This window comes from Aegilops tauschii, chromosome 3 (assembly GCF_002575655.3).
Source record: "Aegilops tauschii subsp. strangulata cultivar AL8/78 chromosome 3, Aet v6.0, whole genome shotgun sequence".
In the NCBI taxonomy this organism is placed as follows: Eukaryota; Viridiplantae; Streptophyta; class Magnoliopsida; order Poales; family Poaceae; genus Aegilops; species Aegilops tauschii.
This window is the reverse complement of record NC_053037.3, coordinates 52,923,205-52,947,623: the sequence shown is the minus strand read 5'-3', so window position 1 is coordinate 52,947,623 and position 24,419 is coordinate 52,923,205. Positions and strand designations below refer to the sequence as shown.

Sequence of the window (24,419 nt, the reverse complement as noted above, 5' to 3'; positions counted from 1 at the left end):
ACTCAAGAACAGAGACATTGACTTTCGAAGTAGTGAAAATCCAAAGCCCGTATCATGCCCTGTTTGGACGGCTGGCTTATGCTAAGTTCATGGCACGACCCTATTATGTTTATCTGCAGCTTAAGATGCCGGGTCATAAAGGGACTATCACAGTACATGGAAGCCGCAAGATTGCTTTGGAGTGTGAGGAAGGTGATGCGGCCTATGCTGAGTCGGTTTGTGCAACAGAGGAGTTGAAGTTTTATAAGGACAACGTTGATCCGGCGGATATGACTTCTTTGAAGAAACCAACCACAGAGCATGATCCGGCCTTGAAGTTTAAATCGGCTGATGAGACTAAGACGGTTGATTTTGTGCCCGGCGATTCATCCAAACAGTTCATCATCAGCGCAAATCTGGATCCAAAATAGGAAAGCGCGCTCATCGAGTTCATCCGTGAGAATCGGGATATCTTTTCATGGAAGCCTTCTGACATGCCAGGTGTACTGAGGGAACTCGCTGAGCACACCCTTAATATTGATCCCAAGTTTAAGCCGGTCCGACAATTCCTTCGCCGGTTCAATGAAGAGAGGCGCAAGGCCATTGGTGAGGAGGTAGCCCGACTCTTGGCGGCAGGGTTCATTGTAGAAGTTTTTCATCCGGAGTGGTTGGCTAATCCGGTGCTGGTGCTTAAGAAGAATGGCCCCTGGCGTATGTGTGTGGATTACACGGACTTGAACAAAGCATGTCCAGCTGATCCTTTTGCCCTCCCCCGTTTCGATCAAATCATTGATGCTACAGCAGGTTGTGAGCGTTTGAGTTTTCTGGATGCTTATTCAGGTTATCATCAGATCAAGATGGCAGTTAAGGACCAGGAGAAGACAACTTTTATAACTCCCTTTGGGGCCTTCTGCTATGTGTCTATGCCCTTTGGGCTCAAGAGTGCCCAGGCAACTTATCAGCGTTGTGTTCAGAATTGTCTTCATAACCAGATTGGGCGCAACGTTCATGCTTATGTGGATGATATTGTGGTGAAGTCCAGGAAGGAGGAAACATTAATAGATGATTTAAAGGAGACCTTTGGTAACCTCCGGGTTTATAAGATGATGCTCAACCCGGCCAAGTGTGTTTTTGGTGTGCCAGCAGGCAAGCTTTTGGGTTTTCTGGTGTCTAACAGGGGCATTGAAGCTAATCCGGAGAAGATCAAGGCCATTGCTTCACTGGCTAAACCGAAATGCATCAATGATGTTCAGCGACTGGCAGGCCGGATTGCAGCATTGAGCCGGTTTATAAGTCGTCTCGGGGAGAAGGCCATCCCTTTATATCAAATGCTGAAGAAAACGGACAACTTTGTCTGGAGTGATGCGGCTAATGAAGCGTTTGAGGCTCTAAAGCGGCAGCTTGCCGAACCACCTGTTCTTGCTGCTCCCATTGACAAGGAACCATTGCTGTTATATGTGGCTGCTAATGCTCGGGCCGTCAGCGTGGCTATTGTGGTGGAGCGCAAGGAGGCAAGAAAGGAGTATCCGCCAGTTTATTATATCAGTGAGGTGCTCATTGAGTCAAAACAAAGATATCCACATTGGCAGAAGCTTGTATATGGGGTTTTTGTGGCGAGCCGGAAGCTGAAGCAATACTTTCAGGGCCATCCCATTACTGTGCTCAGTTCTGCTCCTTTGGGAGATATCATCCAGAACAGAGAAGCAACTAGCCAAGTTGCCAAGTGGGCTATTGAGCTTGGGCCTTTTGGAGTAAAATATATGCCTCGCACGGCCGTTAAGTCTCAAGCACTCGTGGATTTTATCAATGACTGGACGGAGTTGCAAGCGCCGGAGGATAGACCGGATAACACATACTGGACGATTCATTTTGACGGATCCAGGCAATTGGAGGGCTCGGGGGCTGGAGTGGTTCTTACTTCCCCTCGAGGTGACAAATTTTGTTATGTTCTCCGCTTGATGTTTCCTTGTACTAATAATGCAGCTGAGTACGAGGCCCTGCTCCATGGTCTTCGGATGGCTAAGGAGATGAATCTGAGCCGGGTTAAATGTTTTGGTGACTCAAACCTAGTGGTTCAACAAGTGTCTGGCACTTGGGATTCCAAGGACCCCCTCATGGCAGCGTATCGTCGAGAGGTGGATATTATTGCAGGTCATTTTAAGGGTTATCAGGTTGATCATGTAGACCGGCAAAAGAATGAAGCGGCGGACGCTTTAAGCCGGCTGGGCTCCCAGCGTAAACCGGTGCCGCCCAATGTTTTTCTTGATGTTTTGCATAACCCGTCGGTCAAGCTACCCACGGAGGAGGACTTACCTATTCCTGATCCGGAGGCTCAGTTGGTGGCGGCGCTTCATGTCACCCCGGATTGGACGATCCCGTATCTGGCGTATATGAACCAGGGTGAGTTACCAGAGGATGAAGTTCTGGCCAGGCAGATAATCCGGTGTTCCAAGTCCATGACTATTTTCAATGGCGAGCTACATCATTGCAGTGTTTCAGGGGTTTTTCAACGTTGTGTTTCTCCGGAAGAAGGTCGTGAAATTTTGCGCGAAATACATGAAGGTGATTGTGGTCATCATGCCGGTTCAAAGTCCCTGGTGGCTAAGGCTTTTCGTCACGGTTTCTATTGGCTGACAGCTCATGCTGATGCGGAGGACTTGGTCAAAAGGTGTGATGGCTGTCAGAAGTTTGCACGCCGAGCTCATGTTCCGGCTCAGGAGTTGAGGATGATTCCAATTACCTGGCCATTTGCAACCTGGGGGCTTGACATGGTTGGACCCTTTAAGAGGTCTAAGGATAAGAAGACCCACCTCTTGGTGGCGGTTGATAAATTTACCAAGTGGGTGGAGGCAGAGCCAGTTAGCAAGTGTGATGCAGCCACGGCGGTTCAGTTTATGAAGAGGGTGATATTCCGTTTTGGTTTTCCACACAGCATTATAACAGACAATGGCACGAATTTGTCCAAGGGTGCTATGGAGGAGTTCTATCAAAGAGAGCACATCCGTCTTGATGTGTCTTCAGTGGCCCACCCCCGGTCTAATGGCCAAGCGGAGAGAGCTAATCAGGAAATCTTGAAGGGGATCAAGCCCCGCCTTATGGTTCCTTTGCAGAGGACACCGGGTTGTTGGGTTGAAGAGTTGTCGTCCGTTTTATGGAGCATTAACACCACCCCCAATAGATCTACGGGTTATACGCCCTTCTTCATGGTTTATGGAGCGGAAGCTGTCCTTCCAAGTGACATTCGTCATGACTCACCACGAGTGGCAGCTTATGTTGAAGCAGATAATGAAAGAGCACGCCAGGATGCGTTGGACCTGTTGGATGAGAAACGGGATGTAGCGGCGGCTCGCTCGGCGATTTATCAGCAAGACCTGCGGCGTTATCACAGTCGCCGAGTTAAAACCAGAGCTTTTCAAGAAGGCGATCTGGTGCTTCGGCTTATCCAAGATCAGACCGATATGCACAAGTTATCCCCGCCTTGGGAAGGGCCCTTTGTGGTCAGCAAGAATCTGAACAACGGATCATATTACCTCATTGATGTTCAAGAGCATAAAGACTCACGCAAGTCAGAGGAGGAGACGATCCGGCCATGGAACATAGCTCATCTGCGGCCTTACTACACCTGAGCCATCGGCTCCTATCATGTACATATTTTGACGATGTATATATTATGATCAATATAATAAACCGCAGCCCCAGCTAAAGCGGGGTATCTGTTGTTCCCATATCATGAGTGGTTACACGGAGGTTTCTGTTTGGAAAGCGACATCCGGTTTACCCTTTGATTCAGCTTCTGCAGCAGTCTGTCAATCTAAGTCACTTGGGGGCTTGGTCATATTTGAACCATAGCTACACCTCTTGGCTGGCTCAAGGCCATGAAAGATAGTTACTTGGGGGCTTGGTCATATTTGAACCATAGCTACACCTCTTGGCTGGCTCAAGGCCACGAAAGAAAGTCACTTGGGGGCTTGGTCATGTTTGAACCATAGCTACACCTCTTGGCTGGCTCAAGGCCACGAAAGAAAAGTCACTTGGGGGCTTGGTCGTATTCAAACCATAGCTACACCACTTGGCTGGCTCAAAAGCCACGACAGTAAGTCATTGGGGGGCTTGGTTGTGTACAAACCATAGCTACACCTTTTGGCTGGCACAATGCCATTACATGGGGGCCAAAGAGTGTTGTCAAGAACAATTCAAACATAGGCACCCCGGGTTAACCTGCCTTTATTAAGTAAGTCACTCCGCCCAGGTAAACCTGGTATGACCCGCCGACTTGACAAGTCAATCGCATATGACCATGAACTTGTCAATGATAGACTGGCGATTGGTTAAAGACGGAGGACCATCTTAAAAGGCTTTGTAAAATGGTTTAACTCAGTGGCCTGGCAGCCCATGAAAAGCCTCGCATTTGGGCCTGGCAGCCCTTGAAAAGTCTCGACTACAAGTTTTCCTCTGGTTTTTTATTGGTCAGTTTTTTGTTTCTCCCTTGTTAAAGTTTTGAGCTAAGCCGGCGTCCCATGGCCCGGCCTGATTATAAGTCATTCGTATGAACCGGTGGTTATCATAACCCGGCATCACTTGTTATATACCAGCATAACATGGTTTGAGTTATCAATACTCAGTATTTGGGTCGTCACCCTTATTACAAGAATGTTGGTAAACCAACAAAGTAATTCAATATCATAGGTATGATATGTTTCATATTTCATTATTTAAAGCTATGGTTATCAACCTTGGTTATATATTGGGCATTATGACCCGTCCGGCGGTAAACCGCTAGGACAGTTTTTACTTTGTTTTATGCAGAAACAGGCCAGTATAAACTGATAAAGATCATCAGCAAATATAGCATGACGGATTAAAAATATTGTGTGCGACAAGTATGCACGATGGCATATCAGATCAGTTGTTCAAGCTAGCCTATTACAAGGCATTCTGATTGCCCACAAGAATGATTGTTTTTCAAGGATAACAAAAGGAACAAATTAAACCGGTTTCCGGATTATGATTCTGCTTCAGGTTGATGTGAAGGTTGCGGATCTTCCTGCGCCGGTTCATCCTCCTTCTCTCCACCCAATGGCTGGAAGTTAATAGTTGTCCAATCAATCCCTGTTAAGGCTTGAAAGACAGCTTCGTCATGTATAAGATCAGACGGTTCAACATCAGGAGCGTAAGTGTGCTTACGGATCGGCGGGATCAGATTTTCCACATCATAAGTTGGAGCACTTATTCCCTTGCCGCTGGCATCATATACATTCTGATAAATTGACAAGTTAGTATCTTCAGCCAACTTACTTGCCAGTGGTCGCATCTCTCTCGTGATAGCCCGGAGATCATCATTGCTGAATTCTGAACCGTCCTCTTTTTGGCTTGGATAACCATTACAAATGTCTTCCGGGTCAAGGTCAGAGATCCAGGCCTTGGCGCGCGTCAGTGCAGTAAGGGCACCGGACCTAGCAGCGGATTTCTTCAATTCCACAATCCGGGCAGGCATCATAGACAATTTTTCCAGTGTTTCCTTGATTAGCGACGGTGGCGGATGGTTATTGGAAGCTGTGCAGATGGCCCGTTGCGCGCCGGTATAAAGCTACTCTGCCAAAGTATAGACGGCCTTCAACTTTTTGCGCATATCTGTGCCAAGATGAGTAACACAGCTACCTGCAAAAGGATCAAATTTTTATTAAACCGGAAGTTTTTATAGCTGGTGTTGTTACAGATTGGTGAAGAGGTTGTTACCAAAGATGGCAGAGGTCATAGCATCAATCTGCCGCTTCAGGCTGCTCAGTTCCTCTGTGGCCGGTTTAAGGGCGTTTTCTGCATCTTCTGCCCGCTTTAACAAGGTGGCTTTTTCAGCTTCCCAATCTGCCCGTTCGCCTTTGAAGGATTCCTTCAGCTGCTCCATGGTTGTTAAAGCGGTGGTCAGCGTGCTCTTGACTTTGCAAGTTTCATCTTGCTGAGACTTAATGTTCCCTTGGAGATCAGTGATTTGGGAGTCTTTTTTGGACAACTCAGTCTGCAACATACAGATAATAAGTTACAACATTTAAAGTCTCAAGCACATAACAAGTTATCTACTTGACACTTGGGGGCTAATGCGGATTGCTTCTTATCAGCTATTCATTTAAAGTCTCAAGCACATAACAAGTTATCTACTTGACACTTGGGGGCTAATGCGTATTCATTCAGATTCAGATGGATTGTCATCATTATAAGTGGTGAGATTAATAGGATGTACCGGTTCATTCTAAAAGATATAAGCCGGTTCATGGGGGCTACACCAGCAAAATGCAAATATCGATTCAAGACCCGGTTCAAACCAATGTTAAGAACCGGCCCTTGGGGGCTACTAGAGTTGATATATTGGACTAGTTCTAACAAAAGGACTATTGGAATATTTATGCAAAGGGAAAGTGACATTTACCTCATACTGCTCCTTCATCAGGCCTACTAAACCGGCTTCAAAGTCGCGGTTTGTATACAGGCGGTTTAGAAAACCAGAATGTAGTTCTTGAGCGCTGAGGTTGGAATAGTTGGATAGCTCGGATTTCCATTTCCCTTTATCCATAGCAGAAATTTCTTTGGCGCTATATTTTGATAAAGCGATAGGACGACCAGGGGAGCTGAAACCAAGGCCAGTTATGACAACATCGTCATCTGTAGTCTTGGCAGGACTTGGCGGTTTATCGGATGCTTTAGCCGGGTTCGGCGGATCAACAGTTGGACTAAGTGGATCAGCTGACTGGCTTGGCGGATTATTTTCTACCGGTTCAACAAGTGTATCAGTTGCTTGAGGTTCCGGATTATCGATAACAGTGTTAGCCTCTGGGTCAGTAGCCTCTGGGATTTCCTCCGGCTCAGTAGCCGGTTCATGGTCGGTTGGCCTATTCAATCTAGCCTTCTTGCTTGGTCTGGCTTTAGCACTGAAAGAGAGCAGACACGAAGATCAATATGACAAAATGATACAAGACCAAAGAGTTAAGAGTATATTATGCTTACCCAGGGACAGTTTTCAGAGGAGGAAGTTGTGTCGCTGACGACTCACCGGAAGATGAATGGGAAGTTCCCTGATAATTTGAGTCAGATGGATTAAGAGGATATCGGATGTAACCCTTTTTAGGGTAAAGGATATCAGGAGTATAAGCAACCTCTTGGCGGCGTTTGCGAACCGGCGAATGTGGTAAACTGGAGGAGGACACCACTTGGCCGCTATGTCAAGTTGTGCGGCGAGCTTCATGCTGCTGTGTCTTTAAAAGGAAGTGCGGGTCCACATAAGAAAGAGGGCATGAAAATTTTACTTTCCGAATGGCTCGACGGATTCTTGGTACTGGCACAGGATCAGAATCAGAAGAAAGAATAGTTACCTCATCAGCATGGCTGGCTTCCGTTTCATCCTGAGAGTGATCATTGTCAATAAGGTGTATAAAAAGTGAACTGAGAGAGTCAAGTTCTACCTCTGAATCCGGATCATCATCAATAATAGGCTCGGACGGTTCAACGTTCCTTCTTTTTGCAGGCTTTTTTGAAGCCTTGATCTTAATCCGAGGATTCTTTATCGGTTTATCTTGTGATTTTCTCTTCCAGAATGGATCATCGGCCTGCATAGACAAATAATAAGTCATCAAAGGAGAAATTTAACAAAGGATGGTTAAAGGCAGAAATACGGAAGATTGTACCTTTGGCGGTTTATTGGCAGCATAGAAAGGACTGAGCCCGGTTTTGCTGCATGCATCTATTGGTTCATTAAGCATCTTTTTAACAGCTTCAGTGACTTCATCATCAGTCAGCTGGATGTCAATATGGCGTTGCGGGTCTTTCAGATCCCTGTGTATTCACACATTAAACCGGGCCGCCGGCTTAAAGGTAAAATGCTCCATGAAACCCAGCATCGGACAAAATCCACGCCTGTCAGCCCATTTGCAATAAACGCTCTGAGCTTGGCCAGTTGAGGGGCATATTTTGCTCGCTCTTGGGCAGTCAACCGCTGAGGAAAGGGATGAGCTTGGGTAAGCCGGTGTGGACGGTAACCCGGCAAAGGATTTTCATTGGCTGGAGCTGTGTTGCGGCAGTAGAACCAAGTCTGATTCCAGTCCTTAGGATGACTATGGAGCTTGGCATGAGGGAAATCAACATCTCTCCTCTTCTGAATTGAAACCCCGCCTAGTTCAGTATTGGGGCCATCCGTAAACTCAGTACGGCGGTTTAGATAAAAGAAATCCCGGAACAGATCAACAGTAGGTTCCTCTTGCAGGTATGCTTCACAGAATACTTGCCAGTCACAAATGTTGGATATGGAGTTTGGACCGATATCTTGGGGATGGATTTGAAAGGCGGCAAGCACGTCACGGAAGAATTTTGATCCAGGAGGAGTGAAGCCTCGGCTCAGGTGATCAACAAATACAATAACTTCTCCGTCTTGGGGTTCAGGAGGAGATTCTAGACCGGGGACTCGCCAATGGATAGTGTTCCTACTTGCTAAAGCGCCCGTTGTAACACAACCAGCCAGCTGTGTGTCCGTAACCCGGGAAGGAACCCAATTACAGGAAAAGAATTGTTTGGCCATTTTTGGTGACAAGCTGGAAAAAAGCACAATATCCGGTTTAAAGTTCATGGTTATAACTTATAAACCGGAGCAATGATGGAAGTACAATATCCGGTTTAAAACGGGTTGGCGGTTTAATAGAGGGCTAATGGTATATGATGAGTTACCACAGGTTCAAGGATAAACCGCCCACAATGGTAAAGAGGCTACACATTTGCAAAAATTTCTGAGTATGGCGCAAACAGATTTCACAGATCGGTGGTATAAATCTAGATCTGCCACAGTTCTAAAAAGAGGAAATAAATCTAACCTAAAGCCGTGACAGTGGAAGAACACATATGCTTGGATGGGATCTTATGCAGGGAAGGGTGCTTTTTGAGGTTTAAAAGGGGCGCTAAACTACTGAAGCTCGCCTTTGCTATCAGATTCGGATCAAAACTATGCGATCTAGGAAAGGAAAAGATGAACGGTGAAGAACACCGACGAACAGTGGAAACCCTAATGCAGATCTAACATTCGAGGAGAGGAATACTTACTGGTGCTGCTGAACAGCGGAGGTGCGTTGCAGTTCTCTGGTCAAAACAGGTTGATGCAGCGGCCTGGGTTGGTGTAGACGCGAAGGTCGACGGCGGCGGCGGAGTTCGGGCGCTGAGGCGTCGCGAGGAAGAAGAAGAATTGAAGAGGAAAAGGGAGAGCTGGAAAGGGCCCTCGGCCGTATTTATAAGGACGAAAGGATAAGGGTCAAGTGCGAGAATCGAGGAGCCTAACAAACGGATATATGACAGATTTGTCGCCTCGATTATCGGAGGCTCGTTAATGAAGGTGAGGAATATACTATTTAAAATAACAGGTGATGTCATGGCGGTTTATTATGATTCTGGATGATGATGTCATGGCGGTTTACAAGATTTATGCGAAGATATGGAAGAAGAAATTTTCTCAAGGTTTTGGAGATTGACATGAACCAGTTCAAATCAATCTGGGGCCTAATGTTGGGGATATTACTACTAGGTATAAACCGGCTAAGATAGCCGGGTTATCCCCATAATGGATTGTTTATACTTAAGGCCCATGAAGACAAGGATAAAGCGGATTACTGCAGAGACTTGAAGGCCCAAGGCTCAAAGGTAGATTAAGGCCTGTAGTTATAAACCGCCATGTAATTCATGACTTGTATTATAAGGTATGACGAAGTAGAAACCGAGCCGGTATGTGTATAAACCGGCATCGGGACTCTGTAAGCCGGCGGGCGTCGACCTGTGTATATAAAGGCACGACCCGGCGGCGGTTTAAGGAGAAGAGACAACAACTCGAGATCTAGGTAAAGCGATTCCGCTCCCTGATCCTCGAGACCACAGCAATACCATCACAACTGGACGTAGTCTTTTACCTTCACCGCAAGGGGCCGAACCAGTATAAACTCTCATGTCTCTTGTCCGGTTTAACCCCTTTAAGCTAACCCATTGCGATGGCTCCACGACTAAGTCCTTTCGCTAGGACATCTGCCGTGACAAACCCACGACAATCTCCGATATTAGCTCCTACATCCCCGTAATCCTAGACCTCGCTGCTCACAACTACTACCATTGGCGTCACCTCTTTCGCTCTTCGGCGTCCACCTTGGGCGATGCAATCTCCGCTCTCACGTTGCTGACGACTCTCTTCCTCAACTTCATGATCCGCAATGGGTCAAGGATGATCTCGCCATTATTCAATGGATCTACATGCGAGTCTCCACGGAGATCTTTAATCTCGTCCACTGTGACGGTGCCTCCGCCGCCGATCTATGGGCGGCCCTTCGTCAGCTCTTCCAGGACAACGTCGACGCTCGCGCCAACAACCTCCACACCGAGCTTCGGAAACTGGTGCAAGGTGATGCACCAGTCGGCGTCTACTGCCAATGCCTCAAGGCGATCGCGGATGAACTCCGCGAACTTGGTGATCCGATCGAATATCGCCAGCTCATCAACATCCTCCTCGTCGGCCTCAACGAGCAGTTCGAGAAGCAGGCCTCCTTCATCCCTATGATGCGTCCGCGTCCCTCCTTCACCGAGGTTCGCTCGATGCTCCAATGGGCCGATCATGCCCTAACTACGAAGGACTCCCGTCCTCAGGTCTTTACTGCTTCTCCTCGCCCGCCTGCATCAACGCTGCCACCGCCACCTCCACCAACAGCACCTCCTCAACCATCCGGCTGGCGTCTAAGTCCCAACTACCGGGGCAAAAACCCTAGGCTGCCGCAGCTCCGCATGGCGCCCGCTCCTATTCCGCCCCCGGCTCCACCAACTGCACCACCATCGCCCCCGGCTTCATCAACTGCACCACCGCCGCCGCCCGGATGGCGCCCATCTCCTGATCCATGGACAGGGCTAGTCCAGGCTTGGCCTATGCCCTGGTCCGCCCCTACACCATATGGTGCCCAGCCTGCATATACCGGTGGCTGGCAGCCCGGTGCTCGCCCTCACACCGGCGCGCCCATCCTCGATCGCGCCCCGACAGCCGACGGCCACGTACCACGCTGCTCCCTCCTATGTGCCACTGATCTAGAACACCAGTCCTTATGCATCCTATGGCGCTCCACGTCCCCCTACATGCAGCAGTACAATGATGGTGTCTCTCTCTTTATAACTATGTCGGCCCTACTGCCGACGCCACCACACCCGCCAGCTCCCATGACTACACCGGTCTCTACTTCGACTCCGAGCTGGGACCAAGCTGCTTTTATATAAGTCATGAACAACTTTGCTGCACAAGGGAACTCAGGTACGGATTGGATTTTCGATTCTGGTGCTTCTCGTCATATGTCTGCATCGAGTAATTTGCTTTATTCTTGCACACCTTCGTCTTTTCCCTCTATTACTCTCGGTGATAGATCTTCTATTCCTATTTATTGTGTCGGTCAGGCTCAAATCCAATCCCCAATTAAGCCTTTGCTTCTTCGTGATGTTCTTGTAGCTCCTGCTCTTATAAAAAATCTGATTTCTGTTCGCCAAATCACCACCGATAATCATGTTTCTGTTGAGTTTCACCCCTTTGGTTTGTCTGTGAAGGACTACCGGACCAAGGCCGAGATCGCTCAATTCAATAGCTCCGGTGATTTATATTCTCTCCATGGTGTTCCGGTTGCTGCTCCTCCAACATCTATGGTGGCCTCTGTTGATTTGTGGCACCAACGTCTCGGCCATCCCAATAAAAAATGTGTTATCCACACTTCTTAGTGAATTTTCAATACCTTGTAATAGAGGCTCTCATAATTCTTCTATGTGTCAGTCATGTCAATTGGGCAAACATGTTCGCCTTCCTTTTAGTTCCTCTCAACCCTCTAGTACTTTTCCTTTTGAATTACTTCATTGTGATCTCTGGACATCACCAATAGAAAGTGTATCTGGCTTTAAGTATTATCTCGTGATTCTTGATGATTTTACTCATTATGTTTGTACTTTTCCTTTACGCAACAAATCCGACGTTCATAATATATTCCTTAACTTTCAGCGCTATGTCTCGGTCCACTTTTTCCTCCCTATAAGATTCATACAATTTGATAATGGTCGTGAATTTGAAAACTTTAAAAATCAAAATTTCTTTCTACAATATGGGATTCTTTTGCGTTTCTCCTGTCCTTATACCTCCCCTCGAAATGGCAAAGCTGAGCGTTCTCTTTGTACTCTCAATGACATCATGTGCACTCTGCTTGTTCAATCTTCTATGCCTTCGACGTTCTGGGCATAGTCCCTCCACACGGCCACAAATTTACTCAATATTCGGCCATCTAAAGTTAACCCACAAACTACTCCTTACTTTTTTCTTTATTTCTCTCTCATCCAAATTACTCCGACGTTTGCGTATTCGGTTGTCTTTGTTTCCCAAACTCCTACTCCACTTCTCCTAACAAACTTTCCCCGCGCTCTATCCCGTGTGTCCATCTAGGTTTTTCTGACAAGCACAAGGGTTATTGTTGTCTAGATCTTGTTAGTGGGCGTGTTCATGTGTCTCATCATGTAATATTTGCTGAAAACATTTTTCCCTTTTCCAAGCGTCAACAATTAGATCCCAACTCACCCACGCCGTCCACTAGTCCCTCTCGTCACAATCATCTTCCCTTATTTCATCCGCCGACCTATCTAGCGAAACCAGCCAAATTCTCTGCCGCAGTAGCGGATCCTGCCGCCACCACTTCTGTCATCACCTCTTTCTCGGCAGAGGAAAACACATTACACACTGACGCGGCAGACCTCCTTCCGCCGCAGTCTTCACCGCCATCTCCCGCGCCCGCTTCCTCCGTTGCGCCGGACGCGTCCACCACATCTTCCCCCACCCCTCGTGCTCATGTTATTCCCGTTCCAGCTCCTACTAACGATCATACCATGCGCACATGTGCCAAGTCCGGGTTTCGTTTAGCTGCAAAAGATCATCTCAATCTTCATGCATCTTTTTCTCCTTCCTCTCTACCCAAATCTTACAAATCAGCTCTCCTAGATCCTAATTGGGCCGCAGCTATGAAAGATGAATATGATGCCCTTCTGCAGAATAACACGTGGTAGTTAGTTCCTCGTCCTTCCAATACAAATATCGTTTCGGGCAAATGGGTTTTTCGCTATAAATTTAATTCTGATGGGAGTCTTGCACGTTATAAGGCTCGATTATGATGAGACTTTCTCTCCAGTTGTCAAGCCCAGCACTATTCGCACTATCCTTAGCATTGTCGTCTCTTCTTCCTGGCCAATTCATCAACTAGATGTCAAAAATGCTTTTATTCATGGCTCTCTTCAAGAAACAGTCTATTGTCAACAACCTCTTGGCTTCGAACATTCCTCCTATCCTAATCATGTTTGTCTTCTTCAAAAATCTCTTTATGGTCTTAGACAAGCACCACGTGCCTGGTTCCAACGCTTTTCTACTTATGCTCAAACCATCCGTTTTACCCCTTCCCGTTCTGACACTTCACTCTTCACCTTTCATCACAACACCAACACTGCTTACCTTCTTTTATATGTTGATGATATTATCCTCACAGCTTCCTCACAAAAAGTTTTAGATCATATTGATCTCTCTTCTTCGCCATGAATTCTCTATGACAGATTTAGGTCTTCTTCACCACTTCTTAGGTATTGTTGTTATCCGTGACTCCTCTGGTCTTTTCTTGTCTCAACGTCAGTACACTCTGGATCTTCTTTCTCGTGCTGGTATGCTTGATTGTCAAACTTCCCGTACCCCTGTTGATACAGGTTCCAAACTCTCTGCCGATGGTGATCCTTTCTTTGATCTTTCTCTTTATCGTAGTCGTACCGGTGTACTTCAGTATCTCACTCTCACTCGTCCTGAAATTTCTTTTGCTGTTCAACAAGCTTGTTTATACATGCATGATCCTCGTATTCCACACTACAATCATGTCAAACGTATTCTTCGATATCTCAAAGGCACACTAGACTTAGGTCTTCATATCAACAAATCCTCTCCCACCTCCTTGACAGCTTACTCTGATGCAGACTGGGCTGGTTGTCTAGATACTCGTAGGTCCACATCCGGATTTTGTGTTTTTCTTGGTAACAATTTGGTTTCTTGATCTTCAAAAAGGAAGGTTACGGTCTCCCGCTCGTCTGCTGAAGCTGAGTACCGTGTTGTGGCTCATGCGGTTGCTGATACGGTTTGGTTGCGCCAGTTGCTATCGGAGCTGCACCGTCCTATTGAGCAAGCTACCATTGTTTACTATGATAATATTTCAGTTGTCTACATGTCAGGAAATCTGGTTCAACACCGTCGCACCAAGCATATTGAGATCGACATTCATTTTGTTCGAGAGAAGGTGGCTCTCGGTCAAGTTCGTGTTCTCCACGTGCCTACTTCTGCTCAATTCGCTGATATCTTTACTAAAGGCCTGGCGACTACTCCGTTACAGTCTCAACGTCGCCGAGCCTATCGTTGACACTGCGGGGGATGTTAGAATACAACTTGTAATATGATTAGGACTCCTATTCGGTTTGTAATAGGGCTAGGTCAGGTGCAGCTTGGCTCTTATATATACCTCTTGTACCGGCACAATAGTACAACAACAATTATTCAATACAATTCTATACTCCGCTCCACACTCACGCTCCCGGAGCCGGTGGAGTTGAAGTTAAAAATTACGGAGCGGGGGAACAGGTGCTCCGCAGATCCTCGAATTTCAGGGGCAGCTGGATTGCCGAACAGCTCTTAAATATCTAGCGTTGACATCCTCCTCCGATCACTAACTAGGTGCACATGGAAACCAGCCCAAAATATCTTAGGCTGGCCATAGTGGGGGTAACATAACCGGTAACATGCACTTGGGACTAGCAAACATGCTTATGTGGCACACAATTAAAAAAGAGAGAGAAGGTTAGAGTAACATAGGTAGATATCGTATCATGTTAAATGCTATGCTACTTTGTGTCATGCATGGCAATAAATATGATGATCTATAATACTACTTTATGATACTATGCACTATGAAGGTACTATCATACACTAGTATCATATGCATGATACTAGTATATGTTACTCCCCACTGTGACCAGCCTAAGAGAGACAAGGAGGCAATAAAACTGGACACACGAACGAAGACTGGATCCACGGAGATCTATCGAAGGTCAATACCGACTGAATCCCATGAGATCTGTTGTAGAGACATCTCGACACGCCCTCTGACGATGCTAGACACACCGTCAAGACGGGAGCAAGGTGGGAGGACTTTATTCCATCTTCAGGGAGCCGCCGCCACTTCTTCTTCAACACGACACAAACTCTAATCGACCTAAAACGAAGCAGGAACCCTCCCGCCGGCAAGGTCGAGGTCCACAGCACCTCCATGTCCCTAAAGCCACTGGAGAAGAGGCAGACTGGCAGTGGCGCCGACAGGGGGTTGAGGAACCCTATAGTCACGTGTGGACTCAAGGAGAAAAAGGGGTACGCATGCCAGCCAAAGGCATCAATCGTATGTGTATGTGTGCATCTATTATCAGGCAAGTGTTAATTGTCTCACCAATTATCACTTGTAAAATTTTCATATCATATCTCTTGGACATCAACCTGGGAATAGGGTAGGTTCGTGTGGTTATTCTAGAGAGAAAAGTAAGCTTTTGGTCCCTCAAGTTAACAAGAAGTCAACATCTGGTCACTCATCTTTTTTGTCGACATTCAGTCCCTCATTTTTAAAAACATAGTAGTACTATAAATCAAGAAGGCGAGAGCACCAGTGGCAACGACTGGACAGAGAGGGGGGAGGGGCGGCAATGAGTTGCGTCCGGGAAGAAGGCCAATTTTCCGGAGGACCGATGCAGGCGTCTTCATGGCGACGCTTCAAGGAGGTTATAGGTAGCCTCACGCTCTTTTTTTTGCATTCATCCCGCCTTTTCTCCTTCAATTCCACGAGTCCCGCTCGAAGCTTTTAAACCACTTAGATTTGGGGAAATTTTGGGGAATGTGGGGGCTGGCTCTGGCAAACCCAGTTTGCCAAACGAGATTCGGGGATTTCTGTGGTTTTTCTCCCCTCCTATAGGATAATCCTCTATAAACCTCCATGAATCTCTTCTACCAAACAAGGCCAAAAGAATCCGTTGTTTTATGGGTGAATTAAACATACTTGGTGCAGACAAATCTTGTAGGCTTTCTTTATCAGGATTTGAATGGACATGCCATTGGAATACATTTTTTGGTTACTTCCTTGTAATAATAGAAGATAGACGTGCCACTAAAATTTCGTGTTTTTTCTTTCTATTTTGACGTTTTTATAGCCCTCGTATGTATAGTAGAACCCTTCTTGGAATTACCAACACCAGTGTGGCTATGTTTTTTTTGAGGGGTTGCCACCATTTGATTAATTAAGAAACAATAACATCCGGTACAACTAAAACATCAGGTATTGTGGATAACCAAAGATAACGACCAGCAGCTAAAGAAACTGAGGCCCTAGCAAGATCGTGAGCTTCAAAGTTGGCTTCTCTTGCTTCATGTATCACTTCTGGTTCTTCAAACTTCAGCATTCTTCTCTTGATGTCCCCTATAATTGCCGACGAAATTCCCATGAACGTGTACGACCTGGCTCTCCAACAGGTCGAATCCTATTCACTGCCCACAAGCGGCAAATAGGCACCATGATGGCCACTGGCAAGCCGAGTTAGGCTGGCCCAATTTGGGGCCTTTTATCGCGTATTCCTGTTCGATGCAACTTTTCTGTTGTGTTTTCCTTTTCTTTTCCTAATGCAAACAATTTTTTAGCGTATGGTGAAAATACTTTTAATATATGATGAGTATTTTTAATACATACTAAACATTTTCTTATTATGCATTGAACATTTTTAATATACAACGATTTTTTAATAATATGATGACCATTTTTCAATATAGATCGAAGATTTTTAAAAATATATGGTGAACCTTTTTTAATGTACAATTTTTTTAAAACACACGCTGAACAATTTTTTAAAATATATTACTTTTAATAGGTTTCTAAAGGCCTGCTCGGCATCACTCCGCTCCACACTCTCGCTCCCGGAGCTGGCGGCGTTGAAGTAAAACATTACGGAGCGGGGGAACAGGTGCTCCGCAGATCCTCGAATTTCAGGGAGCAAATGGTTTGCCGAACAGCTCTTAAATATCTAGCGTTGACATACTCCTCCGTCACTAGGTGCACATGGAAACCAGCCCAAAATATCTTAGCGAAACGGCGAGCCAATGACCAGGTGCACATGGCAAACAGCCCAAAAAGTGGCGACACGCTCCGTACCTCGGGTCCCTCCCAGCAGCCCAACGCAGTGAAGAAAGTGAGTAAAGGCAGATCGGATGTGCAGGCAGGGAATACTGCACGAGAACTTGCACTCACTGCACGAGCGACGCTTCCCTGCCTCTCATCTCAATCAACTATAAACAGAAGAAAAGAAGGTACGCGCACCAAGTGTTGAAAACCATCCCCAATAACATTTTTTAAACAAGATCCCCAATAATTCGATCGTTCTCTCCGATCCATCCGGCGCAGCTAGATGAGGTGAGGTGGCGCGAGAGCACCCACCCGAATTGGCATCGGAAACAGCATATCTCCACCTAGGCGTGCCACGTAGCAGCGGAGACGCTGCCATTATCGGCAAATGGCAAAACTAATCTCGATCACCGAAAGCACCAACCCTACCCCGGAAGAAATCAGTCGGCAACAGCGACCGCTGACGACGCCTCGCCGTGCCGACATGGATAAAGTCGCGACGACGTAACCACCTTCTCCAATCTCAATTTTAGTATAAACCCAGCGCACACCCCCTGCGCAGGAGCAAATCCTATGCGCAGTCCGGCCGCAGCCAATCCCGCGCCCCACCTCCACTTGGCAGAGCTCAACAGCTTTCCCCCTCCCCGCTCCTGCCTTCCCTTCCTCGTGAGGCGGGCCGAAACGGCTCTGAGGCGACGCGCACACTGTCATTCTTCCTCCCGCAGATCCACGCAGAACCAACTCCATTCTTTACAGATCCCGGGGCGGATTTCGCACGGAAACCCACCGCCGCCGCCCACCCGCCGCGTGATCCTCCTCCTGCTCCTCGTCGTCGTCCTAGGGGCCATGGGGAACAGTATCTACAAGTTCCTGTGCGGCGTCTGCTCGGACCTCTCCGACGCCGCCTTCCAGCCGCACGGCGCGCACGCCTCCGTCGCCGCGCTCGGCCGCGACATCCTCGAGTTCCAGCGCACCAAGCAGGTCCCCGAGGGCCTCAGCCGCCACGTCGTCTCCTCCCCCGCCGCGCAGGCCAACTGGTACGTACGTATGCGGCGGAGTGTAATTCCGCTTCCCCCTTTGATTGATTTCGTCTTCTGATTCCTTACCGAGCTCCCTCCGGCAATTTCGTGCTCCGAGTGCCAGTAGTTTAACTTTAACTCGGAGCTGACGACGAGCTCGTCGTCGAAGATCCAAAAACAGCTCGCTGTCGAATCAACGTGGATGCGAAGGCTAGCTTCGAGCGAGGTGTCCAATTGCGAAAGCGACCACATCTGAAAGAAGAATTGGATAAAAGAAATTAGGTGGCACCATTTGTTAAAATGACACAAGTAACTGGGATATTTGGTTGAGACACTTAAGCGTTAAGGATTTTTTTAACTTTTTGTTCATGACAGAGCCTCAGATAATAAGATAACTAATTAACTACCGTAGTCACTGGTAAACCGCGCAATTAAGAACTCGGTGCTATTACCGAGATGTTTCCTAGCAGAGTCTAAGGCTTGCAGCAGGAGCTACTGAGATGTTTCCTGGAACTGATTGTGAACATTCGTAGAAGAAACTTGTTAGTAGTATCAGTAAAAAAAATACTACCACCCACAATGATTATGTTTCTGAAAAATTGAAACCATTGGTGTTGCTGATGTGAAGGTACAAGAAGCTCCAAGTGGCATGGAAGAAGGCGAGGCCGGCGCCGACCACACCAGAGGAAGCCGGGCGCCTCGTGGTGCTGACGCTCAAGAACCACCAGAAGGCGGACGTCGACGGCCTCCTCGCCTTCTACGGCCTCCCGCACCCGAACGAGGCGGGATCGGCGCCACCGCCGGCCGCCGGTCACCACGCCCCTCCGGCGCAGCACAGCGCCCCCGCGCACAAGCCCCAGGGCGTCAAGTTCGAGCTGCACACGCTCCCGGTGGACGCCAAGGCGGTGGCGGACGGCGACACGGTGACGGTGTACGTGGACACGAATGACGCTCCCAGCGAGATCAAGAAGGCCGCGGCGGAGCGCACCAAGGCGCGCGCCGCCAGGAACTACCCCACGGCCGACGCGCTCCAGAAGACCATCGCCGCCGCGGGATACAGAATGGTTCCCAACGCCAAGGGCGTTGAGGTGCTCGCCAAGAAGTACAGGATCAGGCTAAGGTACTATAATTGATTCAGCGATCAAGATTGGCTGGCTAGTTTGAGTGAATAAGTTCTGATGAAATGAGATGAAATTGGATGGGATGCAGTGGGATCGACGCGCCGGAGAGCGCGATGCCGTACGGGAAGGAGGCCACGGAGGCGCTGCTGAAGCTGGTGGAGGGCAAGTGCCTGACGGTGCACGTCTACAACACCGACCGCTACGGCAGGTCCGTCGGGGATCTCCACGTCGGCGGGGTCTTCGTGCAGGTGAGAAAAGAAACCAAGAACCCATACCTTCAGTCTTCAGAACACCTCAACGCGTGGAAGCAACTTAGAAAGAACTGCAGCATCAATTTATTGCCATCTACGGAATGTCAGCTTGCGTTCTTGTAGTGGTTGAAAACAGCAGTGTTACGCATAGTAGATGGAGTATTGCACATGGTAGAAGCGAGCTTAAACAAAACTGTTGCTTCTGCATTCTGCTGGGAACACGTTCAGAAACAGCTATGCCTTTTTCTGAAAGTCAACGGTTCTACAAAAAACTTCAGAACATAACAAATTCCCTCTTGCTTTGTCCGCAGGAGCAAATGCTGAAGAAAGGCTTCGCGTGGCACTACACCGCCTACGACAAACGCCCGGAGCTTGCCAAGGTAAAATCATCACCAGTCCACATACAGCTCCACACACTACACTGATCACCTGACTGAAAAAGAACCATGGAGATATTCTGAAGTGTCATGTGAAATCAAATCATGAAGTTGCTGATAGAAACTAATCCTCCCTTTGACCCACCTGCAGTGGCAGAGCCAGGCGCAGGCCGCCCGTAAGGGCCTGTGGGCGGCGTCCAAGCCGCAGGAGCCGTGGGAGTACAGGAAGGCGAAACGCAACGGCAACGCGTGATCCATCTCCATAGGCCGCACGCAGAGAGTTCAAGGAGACATATGTTGTAACTGTTGTGTGTATGTGCTGTGACCATGGACAGCTGATTGATTGATTCGTGGCCTGCCGCACTGCAGATCCGTAGCCCAGAGCAGCGCTCGCGCCACTGTACTTTTTATAAGTTAGGTGTGGTGAAAAGACTAGCTGAGCTAGCGCGGGGTCGTGAAGCAGAGGAGGCCGGGGCACATTGAGATTGGTTGGTGTGATTGTGTTGTTGTTGTACCTGGAGATTAATTTGTGTGATTGTGTTGTACATCTCTTACTTGGATTGGACTGTTGTTGTTGTTACTAGACAGAAAAAGGCTGATTCATAGGCTGCTGTTGAGTCGAATACAACTAGCCATATATGCTGATAAACTTATGTTTTTACACTAATCTTATAATAACTAAGTGAGCTCTTTTGACATGGTCCCTCTTACCTATATGAGGTAAGAGCATCTACAACCACGATGGATTAATTTGGTGTCCTATATGTCCGTGGCGTCCGAGAGTGTCTGTTTTGAGTCATTATTTGTCCGTGCACTGCACACGACGATATACTATCTTCGTCCTGGTTTATTGGTCCCCTTTGTTTTTTTAGCGAATATGCTTAGCAGCGTATCATTTCATTGATAGAAGAGGGAGAATGAAGTTAGTACAGGTGGCATCCATGCAGACGTACACAAGAAGGCGTCTGGAGGGATGCCGCGAGCAGGGGGAGGAGGATGCTCAGCCTCATTACAAATGATGGTTACAGGAATAATAGCGGCTAGTCCCTTGGCGCCGGCCTTAGCCCTTTGTAATTTGTGCTAAATTTTGACCAAAGAATTAACAAGCAAAATGTTAGTGCATATCAACAAAAATTATATTATTGGATTCGTATTTGAAAATAGTTTTTAATAATATAATTTTTGATGACATGCATGAACATTTGGTAGTTAAATTCATGGTTAAAATTTGGCACAGAATACAACGGGAACCAATAAACCAGAACGGTGGTAGTACGTGATTGATGGGGATATAGAGAGAAAGAGAAAAAAAAAGAACAAATGAAGAGAAAAAAAGATGGTTCAAGGTGGGCCAAATTTGATGTGGTGGATTGCCAGGACACCCTCATCTCATCCCCATTTATGGGTTGAGTTTAGGGGTTTATGGACAGTCCGGACATATGAGAACAAAATAAGGGCACTAATTGGGTGGCATTTTTTTAATCTTCTCTCCCCTGTCCAATTGTCCGCACGGACATATGATGATGGTTTAAGGGGTTAGGCTGTGGATGCTCTAAGAGTAGCAAAGTTAATCAGAACCATTTGCTCTAATAACATGTGGGGCCAGCCTATTAACACATTTATTATTAACCGTAATACTTCATGCCTAAGGCACGGCCGGGCGGAACCTTTGCTCAGGCTGGTTGTAATCGGAAGTATCATATACTAGTATCATGCATATAATACTAGTGTATAATACTACATCTGTAATGCATGGTATCATATAGGACTACATTTATTGACATGCATGACACAAAGTAACACATCATTTAATATGATACGGTATCATGATATGATACTCAAGCCTCTCTTTCTTCATTTAATGCTATGCCACCTCATCAACTTTGCTTAATTGGCATGCATGATACTACCTATGATACTCCCATTACGACCAGCCTCAGCTCAACTATATCCAACACATGTCAGAAGCCAAGGTGGTTTCGGTCGCCTCGGATGCGACTCAACGTCAAAACTTGACTACAAAAGATGATTCTCTTAACCCGTTTTTAAGACCGACAGCCGAAGGGTACTTCACGTGAACCGAGGTGTGTCCAGACTTGAAAATCGGTTCAGGAACTATTGATGGTGTCCTAGCTAGCAGTACTAGGGAAATGCCTATATACAGAAGTTTAGTACTAGCGCTTTTTTATAAGAAAACGCTACTACTACTTATCAATAGCGCTTGCACATAGCAAGCGCTGCTACTATGCACTTACCGGTAGCGTTGTTTTCATAAAACACGCTACTACTAAAATTGCAAGACCGTTGCCGGCAGGCCAGACATAGTAGTAGCGCTTTTATGTAGGAAGCGCTACTGCTATTGAACGTAGCAGTAGCGCCTTCTACATAAAAGCGCTACTACTACAGGCTCCTTTTCCACACCAACAGCCCGCGCTGGCCTCACTCCCCCCTCACACACTCTCACGCTCGCGCGCCTCCGCTGCGCGCCGTCGCTGCCGCCCTCCCCCGCGCCAGTCTTCTCCCGCCGACCGCCCTCGCCCGCGCCGGCTCTCCTCCCCCGCCGGCCACCCTCCCCCGCCGGCCGACCTCCCGCGCCGGCCCTCCTCCCCCCTCCCCCGTGCCGGCCGTCCTCCACTGAGAGGTACTCCTCCTCCCTCCTCCCTCCTCCTCCCTCTAGGTTAATTAAATTAGGTGAATTTAGTTCATTAGGTTAACTAAGTTGAACTAAGTGAACTAGCTAGGTTAATTTGATTTACTAACTAGGTTAATTAGATGTTTTTTAGATGTTTGGTTAACTAATTTGGTTACTAAGTATATGTTAATTAGGTTAGTGCAGTAGTGTTACTGTTAATTAGATGTTTTTTAGTTAGAGAAGTAGGTTAGGTAACTAAGTAGATGTTAATAGAATTAGTTAGAAAATTAATAGAACTAGTTTATTTTTAGTAAGTACTAGTTTATTTTATTTGTAGTAAGTGCTTAGTGGAACTAGTTGAATTAATAAAACTAGTTTATTTTTAGTAAGAAAATTTAGGTATATGAGATTTGATGATCTAACTAAAATTTTACTATAGAACTAGTTTATTTTTAGTAAGAAAATTAATAGAACTAGCTTATTTTTTTAGTTAAAGCAATTATTCCCGCATCGACGTCGACGATGCCTATCCCGCATCCTCGTCGTCGACTCGGCGGAGGAGGCCTGCTTGATCAGAGGGGTCATGTCCGGGACTGGGCTCCGCCGGGCTGGTACTGGGAGGTGCTACCTTCCGGGGGGCGCAGCTTGGTGAGGAGCCAGCCCGTCGTCGATCCAAACCTTCTTTCACTACTAGGGAAAACCTTATACACAGAATCTTAGCAGCAGCGCGGTACAAAAAGAGGCGCTACTGCTAATTTTCAGTAGCGCGTGTTGATAACAAGCGCTACTGTTACGCAGTTAGCAGTAGCACGGCCTAGTGGAACCGCGCTGCTACTAAAATCGACCGACAGTACCCACCAACCTAGGTTTAGCAGCAGTGCGCTGCTGCGACCCGCGCTAGTGCTAAACTAATAGTAGTAGCGTCCTTTTTTTCTGGTCGCTAGTGCTAAATTTAAAACTGGCCACATGGCCGGCCCCGCTGAGCAGTAGCGCGTGTGCAGGAAGCGCGCTGCTACTATGTTCTTAGCAGTAGCACGTTTTACGGCCCGCGCTACTGCTAAGACGCAGAATAATACCACCTTTTCCCTCCCCCTCCTCTCCCCCATCTCCTCTCTTCCTCACTTTCCCCTACCTCCCACCTCCTCTCTCCCTCACTTTGCTTCTTCCTCAATACTTCTCCCCCCATTACTCTCTCTCTTCTACCTACCTTTCTCTCACTTTATTACTCCTAGCTAACTACACCACCTCCATTAATGCATCTCCTTTTTGTCAAGAAGAGCTTTGTCCACTTTTGATCTCCCTACTACATCATCATCTCCACCGTGTGCTCGATCTCGAGATACGTGATTAAAAATTCATGCTTTCGCAAGAATGGAAATATGTGTATGTGTGTGCGATATGATAATTGGGCGATATGACGGAAATTGTGTGTGTGGCATGAGTTGACGCCGAATTGTGCTTGTGAGTTGCCTATGTTTTGCCGAAATGATGATTTATTTCCATTTCGTCGAATTCCGGGCAAACTCTAGATCTATATGTCCTATTTTTAGGGAAGGTCATGCCGAATTTTTGTATGAATTTGATGCATGCACGCATTTTTATAATCAATTTTTTTATTATTACCGTGCAGACGTTCATGATGGTCAGTGGAACGATGGTGGACAGGTGGTTGCGGTCGGCGGTGCAGGACATGAGAGAAAATAACCTGACAGAGGTTTTATGTCCGTGTCGAAGATGCAAAGGAATAGTTTGGCTCGACCCCTATGACGATGGTCGTGTCGAAGCGCA

At 47.1% G+C, this 24,419-nt stretch overlaps 1 protein-coding gene across 1 annotated transcript; it reads left to right on the top strand.

Moving 5' to 3' along the window:
• Positions 1 to 17,662: 17,662 nt before the first annotated feature.
• Positions 17,663 to 20,544, top strand: LOC109741466 (probable staphylococcal-like nuclease CAN1). Its single transcript, XM_020300553.4, has 5 exons — positions 17,663 to 18,268; positions 18,879 to 19,370; positions 19,460 to 19,619; positions 19,934 to 20,002; positions 20,151 to 20,544. Exons 1-5 carry the CDS (start codon positions 17,805 to 17,807, stop codon positions 20,250 to 20,252), a joined length of 1,287 nt encoding a protein of 428 aa, XP_020156142.1. The 5' UTR covers positions 17,663 to 17,804; the 3' UTR covers positions 20,253 to 20,544.
• Positions 20,545 to 24,419: the final 3,875 nt, after the last annotated feature.

Excerpts from the sequence above, each read along its gene's own strand:
- LOC109741466 (XM_020300553.4), top strand. The coding sequence starts at position 17,805 with ATGCGCAGTCCGGCCGCAGCCAATCCCGCGCCCCACCTCCACTTGGCA. Across the intron at positions 19,620-19,933 it reads TCGGCGGGGTCTTCGTGCAG|GAGCAAATGCTGAAGAAAGG; the intron begins GTGAGAAAAGAA and ends CTTTGTCCGCAG. Across the intron at positions 20,003-20,150 it reads AACGCCCGGAGCTTGCCAAG|TGGCAGAGCCAGGCGCAGGC; the intron begins GTAAAATCATCA and ends ACCCACCTGCAG.